Source organism: Drosophila grimshawi, unplaced genomic scaffold (genome assembly GCF_018153295.1).
Source record: "Drosophila grimshawi isolate 15287-2541.00 unplaced genomic scaffold, ASM1815329v1 contig_311, whole genome shotgun sequence".
Classification (NCBI taxonomy): domain Eukaryota; kingdom Metazoa; phylum Arthropoda; class Insecta; order Diptera; family Drosophilidae; genus Drosophila; species Drosophila grimshawi.
Genome location: NW_025063098.1, coordinates 23,121,064 through 23,146,704, shown reverse-complemented (window position 1 = coordinate 23,146,704; position 25,641 = coordinate 23,121,064). Strand labels below are relative to the sequence as shown.

The 25,641-nt window shown below is 39.6% G+C and overlaps 1 protein-coding gene across 3 annotated transcripts in view; it reads left to right on the top strand.

Annotated features, from left to right (window-relative positions):
* Window positions 1-22,718, top strand: part of LOC6568411 (alpha-2 adrenergic receptor) — a 45,302-nt gene extending 22,584 nt beyond the window's left edge. The window contains exons 2-4 of one of the 3 annotated variants that reach the window (XM_032740753.1): window positions 19,080-19,238; window positions 20,854-21,414; window positions 21,502-22,718. In XM_032740753.1, the coding sequence (XP_032596644.1) occupies window positions 19,080-19,238; window positions 20,854-21,414; window positions 21,502-21,936 (1,155 nt within the window). In that variant the 3' untranslated portion in view covers window positions 21,937-22,718. Of the gene's footprint in view, window positions 1-19,079; window positions 19,239-20,741; window positions 20,796-20,853 lie in introns of those variants that run through there. The other 2 variants (XM_001994688.2, XM_032740754.1) reach the window with 2 other exon arrangements.
* The last annotated feature ends 2,923 nt before the right edge of the window (window positions 22,719-25,641 follow it).

The following is a 25,641-nucleotide window of genomic DNA, read 5'->3' as shown; positions in this document are numbered from 1 at the left end:
AGTAGCAGCACTTTTTCTAGAACACTCAGAACCGCCAGTTCTCTCTGCAGCCCGTCCCTGCAAATGATGTAATTAAACTTTAAGGATTGCGCAAAGTTGAGAACTAGTTGCAAGAATTCGAGGCAACAAGCAAAAGATAATTCAAAGAAGTCCAGCAACAACGTTTAACAAAAGCCTGAAACAAAGCTCTGACATATACGAGCATAAGCCCCAACACGGTCAGCTATAATAATCGATAGCTCTTTAACTTTAGCACACAACTGTGACACTGATGGGTTAAGCTCGCGCTTAATGGCCTGCTAAGTTGACACAAGCGAATGCCAAGTGGTAAGAGGGAAGAGGGTAGACGGGAATTGGTTACTGGTAACTGTTAACTGGTAGTAAGCCATGCGACGGGCGAGAGGGGAGGGGAGGGGAGGGGATACCGGCGTCTGGTGACTGCTGACTGTTAACTGCTAACTGGTTGACGAGTATGAGGCGGCAAAACTTTTCTGTTGATTTATTAAATTAATTGCTGCCACATGCAGCTGCCCCCATAGCGCCCAGCAGCGAGGATGCCGTTTATTTGTATTTAATTTAATTTATACGAAATGCCGCAAAACTTTTTTATGACAACATTCATTCGAATCGCTTTACTCCTCCTAACTGACTTGTGAGAGAACTTGTAACACTGGCCAGCATTACAAAACTGATTCATTACAGTTATTAATTGTAATACATTTCAGTGTGCATTGTTTTTTTTTTTTTGTACTCTACATCAAAAATATACTTGAACATTTCATTTTACATCGCTTAAATATTTATTTCTACCAAGTGGCAAATGTCGAGCATTATCCAGTAACCAAATTTAGAAATTTAGCCAAAGTTTTGCTTACCAGTAAAGATTTTCTACGTTCGTTTTTCGTTTGAAAATTGTATTCAATGTTTCAATTGTTCAATTAAAGTTTTGATATATACATACATATATAAAATCATATGGTATTAAATTCCTAGATTTATATGAAAAAATACTTTTGAAATTAAAGAGAAATTGAAGCAGTTATGATTTGAATTAAAAGAACACATTTGATTGGTTGTTGGGCAATTGCAAGACTTTGAATATTTTTACGTAAATAGTTTTCTATTGTATTGCCAACGCACCCGGAAATTGAGTACAAGTTATTATATGAGTAAAAATGATTTATTCGATCGATCCACGCACTGGAAACGCTCAAAGTGAGTGCGGCAATGGACCAAAATGAATTGCCACACTACGTGTTGCTGTTCCACACAATTTCCGGAGGGACAAAACTAGCACATCCTGCTGCGGCTGCTGATGGTGGTGCTGCTGCTGCTGCTACTGCTGCTGCTGCTTTTGTGCCCACCTCATCACTCAGGCAGCAAGTCAGCGCCCTCAGCCCTCAGCTTGTGGGCCGAAAGGCAACGACATGACATCCAATCGTTTCGCACACACTTTTGCAATTGATTTAGCATCTAGGCCACGAGGCAGGTAAGGGCGAAAAGCGTAAGGGCCGCCTCAGACTCGCCACTGATTCGATGGCACTCCTTAAAGTGTGCGATTTGTTGCGTTTGCCAGCTTGGGGCATTTAATGGCGTTACAATTTGCCTTTGTTATTGTTGGCGTCCTGCTTGCTTGCCGCATCAATGAGAGCCAAAGAAAAATGATGCCACAAAACCCAACGGTACAAAATGCTCATTTATTCTGGCCCAGCCGGCCGGCCGACCGTCAGGTGGGCGGGTCTGCAACGAGAGTGGTGGCAAACCCACCGGAATATGTTGCACGTTTAACGTTCACTTGAGAATTTATTGCTGGGTGGCTGCGGGGTTGACAGTCGAACGCATAAAAACTTACTCGCTGTTGGGACCATGTGGCGTTACTTGTGGACCAAGAAACCTGACGAAGAGGGGTGCAAAGGTTGCCCATTTATTGCATTTAAAGTTACTTAATTCCTTTTGCATGAACTTGCCACATAAAACAACAATAATTGTAAACCTTTTTAACTCACAACTTTCCCTCTCACTTTGTCGTTGCAGGTACGTATTGGAAACTGTGTCACTTGTGCGGAAGGCATTCTGATTGTTGGTAACTTTTGTAAATTCCTGTAATATGGCATTTTTGGGGGCGTGCCTCAGCCCTCGTTTGTTCTGTTGTTGTGGCTGTTGCTTTTGTAACGACGCGTTGATTGTATTATGAGCGACGTGTACCGCAAAAAAGCTTTTAAGTCATTAATTTCATTTGGAGCGCCGTACTTAAAGGATTTTAAAGTGCACAAATTTTAATGCAAGGCCAGAAAATGGCTAGTCCGAACTATCGTTTGCCACAACTGAAGAGTATTCATGCATACATACTTGTCTAGTAGACCGAATGAATTTGGCTAAAATGTGTGAAAATGTCAGCTGAACATATATCTACTAATAACAGAGATTTATGTCAAAAAGGCACACATGCAGAATATATATACCTGTTTGTATCTCCGGCGAGTTAGGACTCAAAAAATAAACCAAATACTCAACATACAAAACCAGCAGAGATAAGCCACAAAAGAAACGCACATTTTCTATATTTATGTGTTTTGTGTTTGTGTGCTTGTGAAAATCAGAAAACACAATCTGCATGCAAATGGATCAAATGAATTAGTTTGGCAATTTTGAAGCCAAAGGCAATAGAAAGAATAAACATTTTTCTAGAAGCTTCTCATGCATGAGTCGGGGCTTAGCTCACTATATACTCACACTATATGCGATACATATGTTGCTCATGTCTGTGGTTCTTCGCAAACTTTTGCCTTATTTGATTAAATAATTTCCATTTAACTTCTTACTTTATGTTCGCTGTCAACTTAGTCGACGACATTCTCTCGACGCAAAAGGACTTGACAGAAAAGTCAGAGCACACATTCATATACATATGTAATTAAAAGCAACAAATGCGCACTACATACGCTACGCGCATCCATAGCTACAGGCACACACACACACACACACACACACATACACACACATGCACAACAATTTAGATAGCAAATTAGTATGGCAAAAACTTAATCTTTGCACCGCAGGCCAAACCTCAAGAAATAAAAGGTATGCGCTTCAAATGAAGGACTTTTGCCTCAAGAAACTACTTCTATTGATTATACATGTACATGTGTATAAGTACATGTACATATGTATATATATATATATATACACATATATATATATAGTACAGGAAATTCTTTGATATTCACGCTCGCATTGAGCTCGAGGAAGCAGACGAGAGCAACATTTTGGGGAAAACCATCACTAGCTGCTTCAAATTAAGTGGCCCAGTGGCTTGGGTCTCATGACAGCTAGATTTACAGTGTGCGGTCCCATATACTTACAGCATACACTGATCATAAAATATGCATATAAAATAAAAATGACATAATTACAAGTATAGAATATTTGTGTGTTAGATAATATATGTGGTATAATAATGTAGAAAAATAACAATTAATCATATGGATAAAAGTGAAAAGGTTAAAGTATGAAGAAGCAAAACTATAAATCTTAAAATTTGTGATAGTAGCAATTGAATGAAAATAACTGAGCTTGATTTACTGCATCATTTAATTCAATTTAGGCAATTGTAATAAGTAATTTTCTCAGTGTACATTCTGCACATATAAATGCGTATAAGAGGGGTATGGGCCAAGCAGAGATGGATATAAATGCCTGGGTGGCGCCGTTTGGCTTTAAGTGTATAATGTGGAAATAGGGTTAAAGCAACAAAATCCAAGCAGTTAGAAATGAGCTAGGGTAGATATATATATATATATGGACGTAGGTAATGGGACAAAGGGCTGTAACATGGGTTAGCAAATTGTATTGTTTTTGTGTAAATTAGTTCATTTTGCTAGTGCGTTTGCGAGTGTTGGTGTGTGTGTGTGTGTGTGTGTGTGTGTGTGTGTGTGTGTGTGTGTGTGTGTGTGTATGTGCTACATGGTGTGTGGTTATGTGTGTGAATGTTGGATGGCTGCGTTCAATCCTCAACTTGGACGACGTGTTTGGTCCTTTTAATTTGCATGTTTTATGTTCACTTTATGAGATTTGAGTTGGTCTTGTGGTTTAGCATAAAATATTAAACTGGTCACATGTGCGAGTGCACGTGTGTGTATATGTGTATATGTGTTGGTGTTGGTATTGGTCTGTCTGAATAAGGTCTCAAGTTTGCTGCGATCATAATTTATCGTTGTGTGTTCAAGCCCAGTTTCAATTTGAGCTTTTGCCTGACATTGCCACAAATCTTGGTCATGTTTTGTTTTGTTTTGTTTTGTTTTGTTTTGTTATTTATTTAATTTATTTATTTATGTCGCTCACTAAAACCACTTTAATCAGACCTCAGCGACATGAGCGGCTCATCTGGCCTCGGAATTAATCCCACAATTTAAGCCAGTCTGATTTAGACCAGCAGTCGTTTAGTAATAAGCCGTCAACACGCACGTCGACGTGGCTAACTACGCGACTCGCTTAATGACAGCCCGTCAGTCGGTCAGTTGGCCAACTGATTATATTTATGGCAAACTTTTACGACACACTGAGCCTGGCCAACGGTCAATACACATGCAAATCCCTGGCAGGGACCTAAGCTGCCGCCACATATTATTTGAGTTTAATTTGTAAATGTTTGCAAATCATAGTTTAACAAAGACAAACTATGAATCTGTTGGCATCTAAAAGTAGATGTCACTTGAGTGCGACTGTTGCTCAATTTGCTGGCAAATATATTAATTATTTAAGTGACAGACTAAAATTCCCAAACATAGTCGATTCGTATTATAAATGGATTCCTACGTGCAAACCTAATGCGTTGTGTATTGGACAGCCGAGCAGAAATTGAAGCACATGTTAAACTCTTTACACCGACATAAACTGCGAATGAAAATACGTGCGTGGCATGATACACTACATGTAATTGGGGCCAACGACATGGGTGTGAGCGAAATAACAGACGCATGGATGGATAGATGGATGGATGGATGTTTGAATGGAACGGATTGTGGCATGCAATTGATGAGAGTTGTGTGTTTGGGTTGTGTCGATGTGACAGCAGCACAACGTGCAATAAAACAAAAAAAAAAAAACACAAAAAAAATGGCATTGCTACCCTGTCTCTGTGATCCTGTCCTGTGGCAGGCAAGGCAATCAACTTCAAAATGCAACAACATATCCCTGAGTCTCAGTATCCATCTCACCATTCGCTCCGTCTGTATCTGGCTGACTGATATGTTGCCAGTGAGTGCAAGTGAAGTACGATCCCATGCCTGATGCACAGGAGATGCCACAACGAAAAAAGAAACAGCTATAACTGAAGATGGCACATTGCTGGCGCATATTTTCAACGAGTGTCAACAGGAATTGCTGTCAGTGCAGCATTCTGCGAACCAAGCAGAACATTGCGGTTTTCAAATTGTTTGCATTGCCAGAGTAGCAGGGAAGTAGTAATAGGGAGGTGAAATGTAAAACGATATGACCGACCCGCTCACGTTACCATAAATCTGGAAATGATGTAAGAGTACACGCTTGTATAATTGACATTTGGTCACTCAAACTGGAAACGATAGCGAATGAGTATCGATGCGTTGTTTATCCCCCACTACACCGTCTCCCCACACAGCCATCCTCACCTTAGACCTTGCCGTTGTTATCTGCTTGTTTGCCCGCATGGTCAGCAGCGTAAAGTTGAAGGACTTGCTACCAGCACGTACCACATGTAAGTGTCCCCATGAGCATATCGACGTATATGTAGTGTATGTGTGTGTATGTGTCTGTCACAAACACATGCGTCAATTTAATAACAAGCAGAACAAGATAGGAAGAAAGAGAACAAGAGAGAGAGAGAGAGAGAGAGGGGCTGGAAAGAACACCAAAATAAATGAGATATTACCAATTTGTATTGAATGCTCAGGAATGACATAATGGTCAAGGCGATATCTCTCACGTTGCTTAACTCAAGTTGTGATTGTTGTTGTTGCTGTTGTTGCTGTTTCGCTTAGTGGGCCATCTAATGTATACATCGTGGTCGTTGCTGGTAATCATTTTGTGCTGTCTGCAAACGCAATTAGGACGAAATAGTGTAAACACTTGCAAGTCATTAAGCGTGTCAAAGGCAACGCATGGCCATCACATTTATTAAGTATACGCCATGGGTGTCTTGTTAAGGTTATACTTAGCCATTATTAGGCAAATAGATAGGCATTTGTATAGATTAGCAAACAAAATTCCATATTAAACGAAGAGATAAAGTTAATTTGATGTTTAACGAAAATCGATTTCGTCTTACTTGGCTTCAGTTGCAAACTAGTGATATATCCAGCCCCAAAAACAAAGACACACTATGAATATTTAAAGTACTGAGCATTAAAGAGAAATATGCGCAAGCTTTGCTAACCATTTCCTCAACATACACACAGCTAAATGGACAAAACATGTGCCAAACTGAGCTGCGAGCAAGGTCCTTCATAGCATGAATTAAATGGACTACAAAGCAACAAAAACGAAAGTAAAACAAGAAACAAAAAAAAATAAAATAAAACAAAACAAGAACAAAAACAATAAAAGAAAATACAATGCGGCAACTGGCAAATCGTAAGCAACAGAGGTGGGGGGATGATGTTGCGGAGTGTAGCAGCAGCAGCAGCAGCGGCAGCAACAGCAGCATTGCAGCAGCAGCAACAAAGGAAATTCGTATACAAATTGTAAAGAAATAAAATTTTAGTATGCGCATATTGATTTTATGATCAGAAATAACTACGCATAGACGACGAACGGCACAGAAGGGTGTGCGGTGGGGCATATATTTCAAAAAGTGCAAAGCAATCACGAGCTCGTCCATGTCACTGTGTGTGTATGTGTGTGTGTGTGACTGTGTTAGCCTATTTCAAAGCAATGTTAAATTGCTGGGCATGAAAACGAAATAAAAAGCGAGAACGCAAGCGATGACTACCATTCGGCGGTTGAGCGTCTGTTGCCTCGATTTCGAGTTCCAGTTCCGCGTTGCTGGCTGACAGTTTGGCGACAACAGTAAAGTATCTGCTGCCCATACATTTGACAGTTGTAATAAATTTTTGTGTTAGCAACACATTTCTGCCGGCCCAGTGGCCTTTCTTTGTTTCTTTTTTTTTTTTTTGGAAAAAGCGACAAAGCATTCCACTCACTACTGCCATTTGCTGTGGTATCTCGAAATATGTTTCATTTAATGCAAATTGATTGGGCGCTCAATGTGGACCTTTTTATTTATGAATTCGGTCGCTCGCAGCGCCACAATGTCAAGTTCAAGGTTTCGCGCTTGATACAAATAAAAGAAATAACCCAAACGCAAAACTTTCTATTTCAGTAAATAAACATAAAAATACATTCTTCAAGTTGAAGCTGATGCGCCCTGGGCGGGCAAAGTTTTTAAACTCATTTGCTCATTTTTCACATTATATGCTTCATAAAAATGCTATAATCCAATAAACCTTCTGCTCCATTCCGATGCCCGCTAAAAGGCCAACCAAATTTCAAAATGAAATCAGACGCTACAAAATAAAAAGCGAAATACTTCGACACACAGCAAGGCCAGTAAAAATCAGTAAAGCTCTTAGTTTCGAGGTGCCGAAGAATTAATACGCTTTTAATATGTGATAAAGTAATCTGAAATTAAAAATCCGATGTGATAATCGTTGTTTTGTCAAATTACCAATAAACATTTTTAATATTCATTTGTCTATAATAAATCAACTATAAATAGATAAAATACTCTCACACAAATGGCAGCTGGTTTGTCACATCAGCATTTGCCAAACTGGGAGATTAAATGAATAATTATTAGAGAAAGGACTTAGCTCGAACTCATAAGCAAAAATAAATTAGGGTCAAAGATGTCTCCATCAGTATGTGGCGAATTGCATGATACAATTTAAATACCCACTGCAAGGGTCTAAAACGGCACACAAAATAGCAAAATAGAAGCGAAATGTTTAAATTCCTCAAAGTGAAACTGAAACCAACAATGAAATCGAAGCTGAAATCGAGACGAGGCAAAGGCAAAGAAAAATATGTCGTTATTCTAGGCAGATGCCACCCAGACAACCCCACCTCAACGCCCAAATGTATGCCACAAAATGTTGTTTACAAATCTCTTCAGCAACGCCCACAAATTTGTATGCAGGGGGCATTGTTGTTGCGTTCGCTTTTGCTTTTGGCTTGCGGTTCAGAGGTTGTAGATTTCAATATTTACTTTGGTCAGCATCACAGGAAGCAAACAGAAACTTTCTGCTAAGGCCGCCTAATGATAGTAGCTTAAAGTTTTGCGTTGGGGATTGTTCGCTTTATTAAATTAAATATGGCCGCCAGGCTAGATAATATGAAAAGGGCGGCACTTTTTACAGCTGACATATGAGCGCTGAGCTCGCCATAAATCGACATGCGGAACGGAGTAAAGCGGATCGGATCGGATCGGACCGTTCCAGTGGTGATGCCAAAGCCACAGGACTGCCATAAACTAGAGCTGTTGAGTCTGTTGAGAATGCATGCCGTCCTTTAGCACATGTCCAGCAACCACTTGGGGGTTGTTCCCACCGCACACTTGAAACAGCCTCCAATTGCGCATGGGACTCGAGTTGCCTGATACAGATACAAGTGTGTCAGGGTGTGAGTGTGTGTGTGTGTGTGTATGTGGGTGTATGTTAGCTGTATAATAATTATGTCACTTTTGGGTAAATCGATGCACAGTTTGGGACGGCAGCTGTCGCACACCCTTGAACAGTAATTTGAACTTTAACTTGGCTTTAAATATGGCGGCAGTAAGCAAACTTGTGATTCCCCAGCCAAAACAAGTCACGACTTTATTATTGTCCTTTAAATGACATTTGCGACCACTGCAGCAGCGAGACTGGCAGCTGCTCAAATAGCAAATAAAAGAACAACAACAGCAGAGAAAACTTTAACAGGATGACAGCAAGACTAAAGCGAAATAAAGAATGTGTCAAATAAGAAACTAAATCGCATTTCCGCCACGCCATTTTCGTAGCTTTGTAGCTGACCCTTTTGTGCTTTGTATTTGGTAAGCGCCTCGGATTGAAGGCTGCTCATTTATCGCTTTAGAGCCATGTCGGAAAGGGTGGGGGTGTGGAGAAACTCGAGAGCGAAGGGTGAGGGGCGTGGTAATGCGAACGGCAATGATGTTGCTCCATTGGGGTCGCCGCTAGCCCCAGGGTGGCATTTAATTACACTCGTGTTCGTTGTAATGAGGCAAATTGCTTTTTGCTGTCAATTAAAGTAAAGTTTTCCCTTCAGAGCCAATCAAATGTGGGAGCCAGCAACATGGACGACGTCGACAATGGCATCATGTGCTGCTGAGATTTTTATAGCATTACCGGCTGTAAAGTAAAGTCTATGCTTTATACACAACCATCATTAGTCGCCTGGCTCCAATTTCAACTAGCATACCACACATTCTCTCAGGTTTCACAACGCATTTCTATTTACCTCTACGTTGCGTCAATGTTTCACTTCCGGTGCGGCACAGTTGCTTCAATTTTGCATCGTGTTCTAGTTTTGCTCCGCTTAAAAACTGACAATGAGTAGCTTTATCTGTGTGTGTGTGTGTGTGTGTGTGTCTGTGGGGGGAGGGGTGTGTGTGCGTGTGTGTTTGAGTGTGTGTTCAGCGTCTTGGAATACGTCTGTAAGCATCTTAAATGTGCTTTTAATGAGCAAGCTTTCCCATCCAAAAATAAGTAGGAATGCTCTTGTCGAGAGAACACGACTAGAATTTACCCGGAACCCAACTTGTATAAACATTAAATCGTTTAAAATAAAAATCAAAATCAAAATCAACCTTTTTTGGATATAACTTTGATGTTTCAATCGGAAAGATATAGTATTCGATACTCTAACAGAAAATCTGGGAATGGTATTCGAGAACTTTTATTCAAAATGTACAGTCTCCAGCTTTTATGGTCTCTGATATCGACTCGTATGTTGATCCTGATCAAGAATAAGGCATTAGAGATACTTTATAGTGTTTATTACATACTTGTGCGTTATACCCCGTAATCCAATCTTTAATGGATTCCATGTAGAAACAGACACCCAACCAGGCAGCTGCCATGTGCTACATTTGTTGCTTACTGTTGCTGGCATTGGGTTGTTTCACTTTGCGCTCGTTGGCAATCGTTTTAGTGCCCTGTTGTATTTTAATAAAGTTAATTAGCTTTCTAATTAGTTGTTGCTTTTCGTTCGCATTTAATGCGCACGTACTTAACACATATGAAAAATGCAAGAGCAACGCTGCAAATGTATATAATATATATTTATGTATATATTATATATATATATTATATACATTTGCATGCATGCATGTATACCCTTTAATGGTAAGTGGCAATTGAATGAAGTCAGTCGAGGTCCAAGCGAGATTACCATTCAGTGGCATGCATAGCCCGCGAGTGCTGCACTTTGTGGCAACTAACGCAATCATGCGAACTGCCGTTTAAAAATTTAATGAGAATTTTATTAAAATTATTGCTGGAATTTAATATAACAAAACGTTCGGTGGGTTGTTGCATTTTATTTATTTATTTTTTTTACAGGCAGCCACATCCCCGGCCTTGCGTGCAGGTAACATATTTTGTTTTAAAGAGATCAGGAAATAAAGCTGCAATTAATTGCTTTATATTACAGCCGACCAGCTTAATTGGCACTTTGTATTGCATATCAAAAAGTGCAATTGTTTATCTTTTTGTCGTTGTCGTTGTTGTTGTTGTTTTTGTTGTTAGTGGTTGTAAAAGTTGTTCACTATAGCATGGCTCCATGTGAATTAACAATGCATTCCATGTCATTAACAAAGTGCTTTATGCGCAACAAAATGTCATAATATTCCCAACGATAGGTACATTATTATATTATCATTGATAGTAACAGTTTGGCATGTTGACTGTGAGATATTCAGAACTCAAATTCAAAATATCTAGGCACATATTTATGCACTGTCGTATTAGTGTAAGGGATAGTATAGTTTATATGCAGTATGGATCTTTAAAACCATATTTACAAAACAAATTGCATTTCTAGCATAATAAAAATTGTTCAATAATAATTTTTTTATGAATTTTCGAACCACAAAGAATTTTAATGAACTCATAAAATTTAGGAAATTAAGCAAATAGCTAAAAAAAAAAAAGCCTATGCAGAGTATTATATATTGCTGCAATTTTAGAAATAATCAATCTAACAATTTTTCGTAAGCCCTTTTTATTTATGTATCGAATTTCAATTCACATCTGTGTAATATATTCAAAAAATTATAAAATGCAAATATATACAATTGCTCTAGCCAACGGGCCATTAACTTTTTATTGCATTTATTTGAAAGGAATATTTTATCTTGCTCAACAGCAAAAATTTTGTATTATTTGCAGCCCCATAATAAAATGAGTTATCGCTTTTATTTATTATTAAAATTAAATTTTATTGCAATCAAAAACTAAGTTGCATTTCAAAAACCTGTAAAACGAATGAAATAGAAAAATGATTGAATAAGGATCAAGGTGAAACACGCTTCATTTGAAATTAAATTGAACGAAAATTAAAATTGAATTAAAAATTACCAAACTGGCTTATTGACTACGAAAATTAGTATGGAAACTCTTTCAACAGAAATATATGGAAATAGTTGAATAATTATTTTAGTTTTCATCATCGACTTTAAGTGTATGTTAATGGAAATATGCTTGCATATGTGGATCCAAATACGAATAGCTTAAAGTAAATCTTTTATCATGCTTGCTAACAATTTTGTCAGTACATTTTCTTTATTTAAAAATGGATGTTGAAATTATAAATATTCAAATTCAATAGAGCACATTACGTGCATACTTTTTTTTATGTATATGCATATTTAAGACCATAAATAATAGACAGACTTGGTCTGGGTAGTTACCGGGCAGAGGCAGAGGCAGAGACTATACACACAACACAAAAACAATGAAAATAAGAGATGGTCAACAGCAGCAACAGCAACCCCAACAATAGCAACACCAACAACAGCAAACTGTGCACTTTTCGTAGTTGTTGCTTTAACAGTGGCTGACGTTGCGGTCGAGCCTGTCGCCACCCACTTACCTCCCTTCCTAGCATCCAGACATGGAAGAAGTTGGCCAATGGACTTGTGCAACTTGTGCATGTGCTGCTTGCAGCCGCCGTTGTTCACTTGTTCGGCTCACAAGTGTCATGCTGTTCGGCCCTCTGGCCACTACACTGTCTGTGTGTGTGTGTGAGTGTGTGTGCCAATAACCATTAAGCGTTAAAATTGGTGCAGCTTTGGTGCTAGCTGCATTGGCTCCTGCTGGTTAAACGTACATATGCTTATGTGATGGGTGTGAGTAAGTGCAACCGGCAAGATTTGTTAGCCTGGGCAAAACACTGTAATTATTTTATGCTTGTAATGGCCAGCAGGCAAGTATTTGGCCCAGTGCGAAATTTTGATATAGCTGGCACAAACGAATAAATAGGCAGGGATTTCCCTTATGCCAGACCGTTGTTTTAGCTCCGTTTGTAGTTGATCATTTAAAATTTCCAATTGGTTTGTCAGAAATATACACAGACACACACAAACACACACACATACACTCACTCTTAAGCATAACCAATGTGGCAGTTTAGTTGTCGACCATGGCTATGCCTGATTAACTGCTCGTCTGGTGTGAGTCCGGCTCCGGCTCCGGTTTCGGCTACAACTACAACTTCGGCTCGAGTTTTGCCAAAATGTGAGGATGCTTGTATTTAATTTACTGTTGAAATTAACGATGCGTGCACCAGTGCTTGTGCGTCTGTGTATGTGCCTGTGTATGTGCCTGTGTGTGTGCCTGTGTGTGTGGGTGTATGTGTGTGTAAAAGTCAAGCCCCAAAACAACAATTTGGCAGCAATTTGTTACAACGATGGCAACTGCAAATGATTAACAATGTATGCGACATTGTGGTTAAAAGCATAATATTATCATACATTTTCGGAGAGAGCTTGCGAAAATTATACATGCGGCAGTATTGCCCCAAATGGCAAACACATGCATACATTTATTTATATATGCATAGGCTATATGGAAATTAATTTGCTGGCATTTTACTGGGGCTACACACCAGACCATTAGCTTATTGTGATATTTATGTGGCTGCAATTAGAGTGAGACAATGCCCGTATTAATTACACATTTCATTTATTTCCGATCACCCAAAATGGCCAAAGCCAATGATGCAAAATCAATAACTGACCCCGAGTTCTCAATCATGTGCTCGCGTATACACAAATTGAGTTATTATTCACGTTACCCTACTCGAATCCCGGCAATCTAATAAAACGGATTGCAAATCGTAATCGTATAATTATAGAACGACGTGTAACGGACAAACATCAATCAAAATTTAGAGGGCTTGGCTAATACTTGTGGGCCAAAAGTTGACCAGTAGATGAGGGAACAAATTGCCGTGCAGTAGGTCAACACTCACACACACACACAAACACACACACATGCATATTGTGTCTGCGTGTCAACAAGCAATTTCCGCTGTGAACGATATGGAACAATAACAAAGTAAAAAAAAATAAACAACAAAAAACAGTAGAAAAAAAACAAAATAAAATAAATGCAATAGGCAAATACGAGTGCTCAAGCGCCAGCCCCCACCACCCCCCGCAGCAGCAACAGTTGGCGAACAGTGGTTTTATTTTTACGATAATATTAAGTTGAACCGTCTGGCGGATAGGCCAGGCCAGTCCAGGCTGGCAATCAGCATAAAGTGGTTGGCATTAAAAATTGTATCAGGCCGCACAATAAAAACGCCATTTCGTAGCGGAAGTGTCAAGCGGAGGGTGGGCAGGACTAGGGCTTGCTTGTTGCCCATCCAGCACTGTCCGGCTATTGTTATTTGGCTGTTACATTCACCCCCCCTCCCTTTGCTCTGCTACTTTTATGCAACATAATCATATAATAATCCCATAAAACTGCCGACCACAATTAAAAAGCCTCTAGCATAATTCCAACTTTTTGTTGCCTACTTTTTTGGGTGCGCGATTACGAAATGGCGCCCAATGCATTTCCGCACCCATGGCATTGTGGTAAAAAATTGCAATTTAATGAAGCATACCGTTAGCCACAATTAGGCAGCAATAACAAAACAGCCCACAACGCCGCAAGCACCAAAAAGCAATCTATAACATTTATAGATTTGGCAGGGTATATCGATTCATTCGTAACGAATATGTACAGATTTGATTATGGCCTTAAGGCTGTTCACAATTTGTTAAGAAAATAAACAAAGCATCGTGAAAATAACGTTAAGCCTCATGTCCAAGAGAAATGTGTTCAATCCTCATATACCAAACCTTTTTTATATTTCTGTTATTATTTTAAATCATTTTTACGCTCATATTTACAAATATAATGGAAACAAAATATTTACTATTATAAAAAAAAGCCAAAATATCGATAAGAGAAGTGTGATGAGAACTCAATACAGAAGAAAGAATTACACTTCGAAAAGATTTCAATATAAAATTCTTCTTTAGATACTCCCCTTACTTTATTTCGACTGTGCAAGCTCAACTCGTAGCTAGGCAAGCCTAATGGTTATACTTTTATTGCTATAATCGCATATTGTTATTTGTGGGCCGTGAGACACGCTATCAGCGGGCATCTGTTAAATTTTTGTCAATGCGGCGCTTAATTGTCGAGCGCTGTGGCGCGTGTTTGACATTCAGTGGCGCTATATTGCCTCTCAAAACATTAGCGCACAGCATTTAAGTAGCCAGTTGAGCTTCAATATATTGTTGTTGTTGTTGCTGTTGTTATTGTTTTTTTTCTCTTTTGGGCAATTGGTTCAAGTTTATTGCTTGTGCGGGATAGCGTGAAGTTGAGGAAATGCGCAAGAGACAAAGGAAAATAAAGTCAACCCGACACACTTCCAACTCGCTTTGAACTGGTTGGGTGACATACAAAGAGAGAGAGAGAGAGAGAGACATAGAGAGAGAGAGGAGTATATTTATACGCCAGCAGAGGGAAGCAGAATGCAGTCAATTGAAATGCAAGTGCAAGTCCAAGTCAAAACTAGTGCAATAGCGAAAGGAAGCAGACAGACAAATTGGCAACGCAAACTACAAAATAGTTGCTCCACTGAGCAGCGACAAACAAGAAAGCTGCACCAGTAGCAATGCAAATAAGTATGGCAAAGGGAACCAGGCTAAAGGTGCCTCCGGTTGGCGGGAGGTGGTAGAAGTCATTCAAGTACTGACAACATTGTCAAAGCTAGCAAAATATGCGACGCGAATTTCTTTGGCAGCCAACTGCAAGCTGTACTCCCTGTACACTCACTTAAGATTTATTGATTGTTTCAACAGCGTTGTCCTTGTCGGTCTAACTGCCCTGCATAGCTGATGTTGCCGCTGCCGTTGCCGCTGCTGCTGCTGCTGCTGCTGCTGCTGTGGCAGTTGCAGTCATGCCTCTTCAACGTCAACGTGTGTCTTGGCTTATTGCTATAAAAAAAGTTGCTGCACTAAAAGCAACAACAGCAATAATAACAAAGCAAAACGACAATGTTGATGATGACAAGAACTGGAACTCTTCGACAGCCCACCCTCTTCGACCATGTCGGGCTGGCGTCCTCGGGGCAAAACGCACATTTTTTTGTGTTAAAAACAAACACACACAAACAGGCACATGCTGGTTCGTTATTTTTTATTTTTTTGTTTTTCTTTTGCTTACTTTTTGTGCAAACTTTTAGCAACGATTCGGTTTGAAATTCTTTTGTATTTTCAACGGCATTTTGTGCGTTCTTATATGTTTATATATATTTATAGTATATGTAGTATGTGCTGCTGCTACTGTTGACTTTTATTTATATGGGTGCCACTAGCTGTACAAGTGCATAAGTGTATACGCATATCTACAAGGGGGCAGTTGATTTAGTTTAAAAATACGGGCTCAGACTTTAAATATTACTCATACGCCACGTGGTGTCGTGTGGTGTTTGGTGCTGCCTGGACAGCAATTTTATCTTTTAATTACAGTAATTTCTGTGTGCTGTTGTGCATGTTTACAATTCAATAAATTGTGCGCTTCCATCAACGTTTTACACTTTCCACTTCGTCCTTGCCGTCCTTTCTGGCACTTGTGCTCATCAACAGTTTTTACTGCCGCCGTCGCTTTGACGTGACTGTCGGCCACCATAACGATTTTGGTCGCCCATAATGAGTTTTTGTTTTCAGCAGCTTAAGTTTTGTATAGCGGCAACAGGATGAAGACAAGGAGCAAAACAAAGCAACGCCAGCAATTTCCATTGCCATTTAATTAAAAATTGCAGAATAATTATTTTTCTTTTCGCATCTTTCCATTTTTGCTACACGGACTAAGCGCCACGCTCAAAGAACTTTTTCAGTAAACAAAAGTGCTCAGCTCTATTTGCAAATCTGAAAATTAGCACAGCACAGAAGAAAGTGGGGCGAAAATAACAAATGCACAAGTGGGCAACTGCAAATGTAGAAAGTAAACTTTGCAATTACGTTAAGTCCGCCAGCACCAGTTCTCCACACACACACACACAGTGAACAATTTATATTAAAGTTTGCAAGTGCTTAAGTCTGTTCGCCTGTTGCAAGCTGCAAGTTGGCTGTTGCCAATTTAGTGCTAAAATAGTGCTTTGTTCAAATGCGTTAGTAAAACGTTTTGCTATGCTCGACTTTAATAGATTATCATTTACGCAAACTTGTAAGTACTGACACACCCACACACCCACTCACGTACACAGGTGATATGAATACGTGCACAGGCACCAAGGACAAGTTTTATGCCTAAGCAAAAGTCGTTGGCTCAGAAACCCAAAATCTATATATATATAAGTGGCACGTCGGCTGGGCGTAACTTACGAAAGCAAAATGTTTCTTTAAGTGCGCCACGAGAGCTTAAATTTTAATATTATTATCGGCTGCTTCAGCTTGTTTAACTAGTTATGGGAGCACTGACAAATGCTGTCAATATATCAGGAATAAACCGTAAATGATGAGACAATTTATTATGCGGCTGCTGCTGCTGCAACAGCCGCATCAAAAGCCGGCCAACTGCAGAAGCCGCAGCAGTAGCAGTAGCAGTAGCAGTATCCAGTATATACGTACACATTTGTTGCCTTTGGGCAATAAGCTGGAAATATCAGCCCAGCCACTTAAGTGGCTGTTGGCCCCTGCCTCGCTGCCTGCCACATAACGGTCTTATGCTCTGCACAAATACATATCCTGCCAATATACATACACACACTCAGGCATAAATGTGCCTGCACTCATTGTAGTCTATGCACATATTTATTTTGGCAACATTATACCCAACGTTTAATACTTTATGCTGATTTTGTTGCAGCAACTTGTGCAAGTTAAATGATGACAGCCATAGAACCAGCCAGAGAATGTTAAAGTGAAATTTATTTAGTTGGATAGACTGGATAAAGTTCATATACACAGTTGTTTTTGCTGCTCTCTGTGTGTGTGTGTGTGTGTGTGTGTGTGTGTGGTATATGATAAACCCGGATGCACTTGAGTTACTAGGTCTGCAGACTCCAACGAGTGCAACAGTTCACTTATTGCTCAAAAATTCAATTTGGTGCCAGCCACGTTGGCTGCTCTGTAACTTGAATTCAATTTAAATAAATTAAATTTTCAGTGTTTTGATAAAGTCTTATTTTTTTTATATACTCTAATATAGATGGTATTCATTTTTTTCTCTAATAAATTGTATACCCGTGGTCCACGCAAGCCTGCTAGCGTTATTACCTCAAGTCTAAACAGCTGGCCAAAATTGTGCTTGACTTTTGATGAGGCAAGAGGCACTAGCAGAACCGCAAGTTGCGGCAGTTATGAAGGCTTTTCATTATGCGCGACAACGGCAGCCACAATGACTATACAACAACAATGATTGCAATAACAATAGCTAAAAGGGCAAAAACTCTTGAGCAATCTCTTCGCCGCATCAAGTGCACTTTTTAGTATGCTTTTCATCAGAACACTTAATTTGCATAATTTTGTAAAGAGTTTTCCACCATAAACAGCCAGCAGCAGCGGCCAAAGTAAAATACGACGAACAACCAACAACCAGCAACAACAACAACATCAACAGAATCAGGAGCAGGAGATATATTTGAGTACTATGGCGTATTTAATTCCGCCAGCTTTAAATAAATGTAATGCCACTGCTGAACAAAATGGCGTCTGGTTTGCCACAGTCTTACCATTCGGCAAGTCATGCCTCCCCAGAAATTCTCCCTTCCGCTCCGCAACACGGTAGACTGACTCAGAATTATTGCACTGCCAAAGCTTTTGTGCGCCGTAATTTAATATTTTTAGTTCATTTAGCGTTATGAAATTTCTGTGCAAATCGTGCACTTTGCAATTTTCGCCCATTTTTCACGTCAGCAACTGACAAAGCATTTTCCACAGCCGTACCAGTAAATGCATTTCAATAGTAAATCGAGTCTTATGCACTCAATAACTAGCAGAGTACTACTTACCTTAAGTGCCAACGGCATAAGGCAAATCGCACAAGCAGTTCGCAGCAGTAAGTTAGTAAGTGGATATAAGGCTTACACAGTGTGTGTCACCAGTCAAGCACATGTGCATTCAATCTAAATCCCTGCATCAAATCTGACAACTAAATCGCTGCCCTCCGAATTTGTGTATGGCAATAATTCATCAACTTTATTTTAACTTTTAAAGATTTTTGCCAATGGCCAAGAAATCAATATTTTAAATGTAGGACAACATTTTCAAACTATGGAACAGTTCTCTTTAACTCTCTAAAGCACTTTAACAGTGCTTATTTATTAGATTCGGTTTATCATAGGCATTTTACTTATTTTACTTACTGTTGAAGGATTAGGTAAAATTAAAATTGTACACATTTGAAAAGCATATCTTCACATAATATTTATTTAACATCATTAAATAAATTGATGTTTATCAGAGACTTAAGTTATTTAAGCAATCAGTTCTCGAGCGTAGAGCATTGACTTAAACTATTTTTGTATTTGATATTTCATTGCAGATAAGCGAGGACATTGGTTATGTGCTCTACTCGGCGCTGGGCTCCTTCTACATACCCAGCTGCATCATGGTCTTTGTGTACATACGAATTTACTTTGCTGCCAAGGCGAGGGCAAGACGGGGCATTAAAAAACATCCGCGCAAAACAAACAACGAACAAGTAAGTTATGAAACTACCATCGAGAACTGTGTGAGCAACGTTACTCAACTCCACTTTCCACTCAAAATATCTGATTCTTTATTTGTGGCATGCCTGCAACGCAGCACGCATCTGTCCAAACAGATAAGATGAGCAACGGCCGTAGCAAAAATGCAAATTGTGCCGTTTGAATGAACATGTTATCGCTCTGGGTAGGCCCCAGCATTAAATGGTTGTGGCATATGTGGCATACACGCAATATTTTCGACTAAGAGCGCGCAGCTCAGTACAGCATCAATTTGGCGTCAATTTGTGTGTGTTACGTGTTGCCAACCACTCCACTTTACCGAATACACTTGGTCACGCTCGGCCATTTTGGGCCATTTGCTCATTTGTGGGGACACACATACGTTGGCAGGCATTCTCCAGCTGCATTCAATAAAATGCCATCGCTTTTTTACACCTGCTTGGTAGCCACTGACTTTAGTTCAAAAACTCTCGGCCAGCTTAAGCGCAATTGCGCTGATTGAGTAGAATGTCTGTAATGACCAAATATTAAACGAAGAGCCTGCAACGTATGCAAAAAAGAAAAACAGACACATACTAAGGGGAAGGCAAACGAAAACAATCCATAAGGAAAATCAGTCCACGACGACAATGAAACACCCTTGAAGAACGGATAACTGCTGCTTACATTGAGAATGCAGTTTCAAATTTAAGAATCAGTTTGATTCCTATATGAGCGATATGATGTAGAACTCTGATGTAGATGCCTAAAAATGTAGAGCATAATGCGGATATCTTAAACAACCAAAAAGTTGATCATACTAGACTCACTGTGATATTTATTTATTCAATTTTAACTATAAGTAACTGACAATAAGCAAATGGATTTTTATAAATAAATTTAAAAAGCTCTCTATTGAATTAAAATAAGTTTCTTGCTGGCTCAACGCCAAGTTTTATCTATTACTCCAATATACTTCAAGTCCCGATGGGATTCGTCTTCAGGGAGAGATTCTTAGCGTCCGTTCAATCAGCTGTGGAGCTTCAAAGAGCTAACAATTTTATTTATAAAATGATGTCACCAACAATAAACCAGCTACAAATTAAATAAGCAATGCAATATTAAGAAAAATAAAATGAAAGGCAGACAGAGTGAACCGATGAGGCCGAATCCCCTTTCGAGACTAGTTTGCATAGAATTGACTCGGCTGATACTACACATTACTATATATATTTACTCAATATTTTCGATTGTTTCTTCTTTAATGCATTACACACCTTACAACAAAGTTGCAATACCCTCAGCCAGTATATACCACACTTGGCCACCGATTCGGGCAAACAAAGGCGCGCAGCTGTTGCATGTGCTGTGCCATCAGCCGCGTAGGCGTGAGATTAACGCATACCAAGTAGCCAGGCACACACTCCCACTCACACACACACACACACACACTAGCACATTTACCGTTTCATTGTCGAATGCATTTTTGGGTTAATTGCCTCAGAAATTTCTGGGTGAGCTGGTGGCGACGTTGCTTGTGTAATCGTTGCGCTCGGTCGCTCCTGTAATCGGTATTTGCGAAATGGAAAAGACGTGTTCCAAACTGTTAACTACCTTTTTGTGTTGCAGGTAACGAGCTTCACCACCAACAAGAAAGGAACAATACCGATGCCATCCTCCAGTGGCGCAACACAGCTGCAGCTGCATCAGCAGCGACAGATAGCCACCATTGAGACCCCACCAAATAGTGCGACGCTGCCCATGCAAATACCGACAGTCACCATGGATCTGGCCTCCGATATATCCACGTCAGAGGCAGGCGAACTGGAGGCCGTCGCCGCCCAAACGGCATTGGCCTATGCCAATCCCAATTGTAGCTCTAATGCCACAACCGCCCTAGGTTCAGGTGGTGCCTGCTCGCCCAAGGAAACGCTCCAGGTCAGCACGATTGCGACGGGACGCGGCGGCGTTGGACTCAATGTTCCGGTGCCGCCATCGATGGGCAGTAGCAATTCCATCAATGTGCTAAACAACAATAACGGTTGCGTGGCAACAGATGCCGTTGGTGCCACCAATAGTGGAGCTGCTGCAGCTGGTGGTGGTGCTACTGGGCCAAGTAACTCCGAGCTGCGCGTCTCACCGATTGCCGGACGATGTCGTGCCCTCTCCGTTGGCATTGATACGGACATGGTGAGTGAATTCGATCCATCCAGCTCGGACTCGGGCGTGGTCAGCCGCTGTGCGGTAGTTAAGCCGCTCAAATTTCGCCTTTGCCAGCCCATCTTTGGACGCAAGTTGAATCAGCAGCGACGCAACGAGGCCAAGGCGGCAGCTGTGGCGGCCAAGAACAATGCAGCCGCCGCGGCCAAAACCAAAGCGGAACTGGTGGCCAAAACCGAACTGGAGCCGGCCATACCAAAAACGCCAAAGCCACGCGATCCCGAGAAGGAGAAGCGACGCATTGCCCGCAAGAAGGAGAAGCGAGCAACGCTGATATTGGGTCTAATCATGGGTAGCTTCATTGCGTGCTGGCTGCCGTTCTTCTTTCTGTATATATTGGTGCCGGCATGTAGCAGTCATTGCCAGATTCCCGAGTCGGCGTTCGCGATTGCCTTTTGGTTGGGCTATATGAACTCGGCTCTGAATCCGGCCATCTATACCATCTTTAACAAGGACTTCCGACGCGCCTTCCGGCGCATCCTGTTCAAGTGATGTTTGGCCTACGTGTGCTGTTACAGGTGCGTTTATGCGAGCATCGAGAAGGCTACCGAACGTGCTATGGGCAGCACACCTATGGGCTATGGGCATGGCATGTATCAGCATTACAGGCGCTAGATTTGCTCTATATATATATTATATATATACATATGTGCTTCGATTTGAAAGTCTTTCGTTATTCGTCTTTAGTTCATGTTAAATGCCTTTTAGTTTTCTCTTCGAAAAGTAACGAACATTGTAGCTCATGTCAAAAGCAATGAACGGCTGTGAATTTGATGGAATCTCCTAGTTTCAATTTACACGTTTTTAGTTGCGTTTCTAAGGCTGACCTCGAACCACAAACTTGAACCTCATGCATACACACAACTACACTCTCTCACACACACACACACACACACACACTTTTCTAGCGCATATAAAATGCCCTCGAGATGTGCAAACATGAATTTCACAAAAGCAAACATCTTTTATACACACTCAATGGCCATCCAACTTGATATTATTTTACAAAATTACATTTTTCACTAAAAACACAAATTGCAAGTGCAGTTCTAGAAAAACCAAAACAAAATAAAAATAACTAAACAGCGGCTATCCTGCGCACATCGAAGACTAGATACGCTTATAGACTGGAGTCCACATGCTTATTTCTAAATTGCATTATAAATTTAAAAGGCGACAGATTTTTACTACACTCAACAAAAATATCGTCCTAAATTTTAAAAATTCGCCTTACTCTTGCGGCAAGCATAACTCAAAAAGAATATTTGTAAAAACTTGGGCTTTTCTTTTAGAAAAGAAGCCTTTATAATTTCAATATTTTTTTTTTCGTATATTTGGAAATTATTTGGAATTATTTTTAAAGCAAACAAATGATTATACTTTCTAAAATTCAAACCGATATTTTCATATTTTTTTTATCTGATCTTGATAAATAATGAGTTTAGCTCGGATATCTCAACTCGACTGAAATTGATCAACAATAACTATAATCCTTGTGAGTTCGCCAATGTGTTAACTTCACGACAAAGCTACAATACCCTCTGAAAGGGTGCAAGAAGGGATAAAGACGCTGACTTTATTTTATGGCACTGTGTCAAATCGGCTGGTGTATGGAGGCAGGAGTGTATTGTCTGGCATTCGGATTGAGGTCATCAAAATTTGGACTGGCTGGCTGGCAAGCAACTGACACTGCCACCATAAAGAGCTGTACTACTAGGCAACAAATTAATTTTATTTCGCGTCGTTGTTCGGTTCGTTGCTTGTTTTTTACTGTGGCAGCTACAATTTGTTGCAGCGAAAATGCATTTTTAATTTTGCCTTTTGCCATTTTAGTGAAAGGCAAGAATAATCCATGGCGCTCCAGTTATATGCATGCACTAAAAAGATATTTCACATAAAAAATATGTAGAAAAACGCTAAATCTAACGGGAAGACATAGATGTGCTATAAATGATGCCTTCCCACGACTTTAGATGCCATCGCTTTTGGGCTAAACATGCGCCAGTCACACGAATAGACGACACGTCAGTCAGTCAGTTCGACAAAGAGAGAGTGAGAAAGAGAGCAAAGATAGTGCATGCCTTGGCACTTGGCCCATTTATCTTCCTTACTATTTACTATTTGACCAAGTGTAAAGGCAACCACAACTATGCATAAATTGTAGCTGCTACATCAGTCTCTCAGATTTTAGACACATTGTGGTTTGTTGCACCCAAATTTAAGACGCTTGTATCACAGAGTGCGAGAGAGAGAGACAGAGAGAGAAATGCAATGAGTTCGTTTCAGTTTTTTAATTTATGGTTGCTTTTAGCTATCAACACAGACCGCAAATGTATCGAATTTATTGGGTAAGCTATTTGTCCGTAGCACAAGTTAAGTGCTAGCCGTCTTTAAATTGTTAAAATACTCATTAATAATGCACGAGAAAGGAAAACTGTCAGTTACCAAAAACAAAAAATCTGAAACTGTTCCATTTATATACGTTTGTGAAGACAATGGCTGTTCTTTGCAATCAACATGCATTTTTTATGGCGCACACACAAACACACACACACACACACATTTGATTGTCAACAACAGCAGTGTGTACAACAACTGCACTTAAATGACAATTTCTGCAAAAAGAAAAAAACGAAAAAAGCACAACAAAAATGGCAATGGCAAAAAGTGGAATCGAAAACAATTGTAATCGATGGTAGGGATGGGACGCATGCTGCATTCAGCTGGCAAGCCACATTCACATTAAAATGCGCGAAGCACACACTCATACATATATATACATACATATACATATGTATATACATACATATATAGAGCCTCCCACCCAAACCCTCACACACCTGGAGCACTTAACTGCACTTAGGTGCAACAAAGCCAGGATGAATTTCGAACGACATAACACATTTTCCAGACTGTGTGCTCGCTGGTGCATTGAAATTCATTTTCACTTAAAGTGTAAGAGCAACAATAGCAACCGCACAAGAACAACAATAAGCGTTGCCCGTTACTGTCAAAACTAGGTGACGCATACGACACGTTGCTCATATGACCGTCATGAGCATTGTCTTCAACACTTCTTCAAAAGTACATATTATGTTTCATAGAATCACGAATTACGAATATTTATTAGTAGTTTATTTTTTGTTAACATAAATTAAATATGATGCATATTAAAAGGGCAGCAATAACCATAATAGTCCAATTTGCATTAATTTTTCTAATTTAATTACGCACTTTATATGCTAATTTAATATGCTAATTTTATGTGAATATTTTTGCTTTCATAAATTTGACAAACAAAAATACTTACATAACACACAACAGCAACAAATATTATTCATACCAAATTGAATTATTAAGTGTAATTCCATATTTCTGTCAACATTAATTGCATAAAATATCATAAGCCACTTTAATGCGAGTTTAAATTGTTCAAATTACCCGCAAATCGACGTTTCAAAAACCACATTTTTAATTTAAATACAAATTTTTGACTTTTCATATTGTTTGATACGCATGGCTTTGGGCATCTATTGTTAATGCATAAATAAATGATTTTAGACAGCAAAATGATTATTTAAGCTTAAATTGCTTTTGCCCGCCAGTCATCAATAATTTGGTAAGCAGCCAAATTGCAGCAAATAAATTGAATTGCACTTGCACACTGCCGGTCCATAAATGCCAATTTCTATTTGTTAATATTGAACTGATGTTTATCAAGCGCGAACTGAAAACATCCATCATTATTTGGCCCAAGATTAATCAGTTTATGCAGCTCGTTCCTCTATTTGGCATCAGTAATACTTTAGCCATTTTCAACAATTTGAGTAATTAATCATAAGTTTTTACTGACTAACGCCTTGGTGTTTATTTATAAATATGCGCTAGAGCACAATTATTATTTATTTATTTGTGTTACGAGCACAGCGATCAGCAATCAAATGCATTCATTTGATTAATTGGAAAACTTGTGTGCCCTGCGGTTAAGTTCAAATGGTTCGAGAGTTTTATTTTTAGCTTAGTTAGGATTTTCAGTTAAAAACTAAGCAAATCGAATGCCTGTAGAAAAATATTTGTATATTTGTTGCCACAATTTAAGAGCCGAGTGTCACTTGATTGGTCAACTTTAATTTAGTTAGTTTAAAGGAGCGGCACCAAAAAAAATGACTGAAAGCCTAAATGAAATTGTTTCATTAT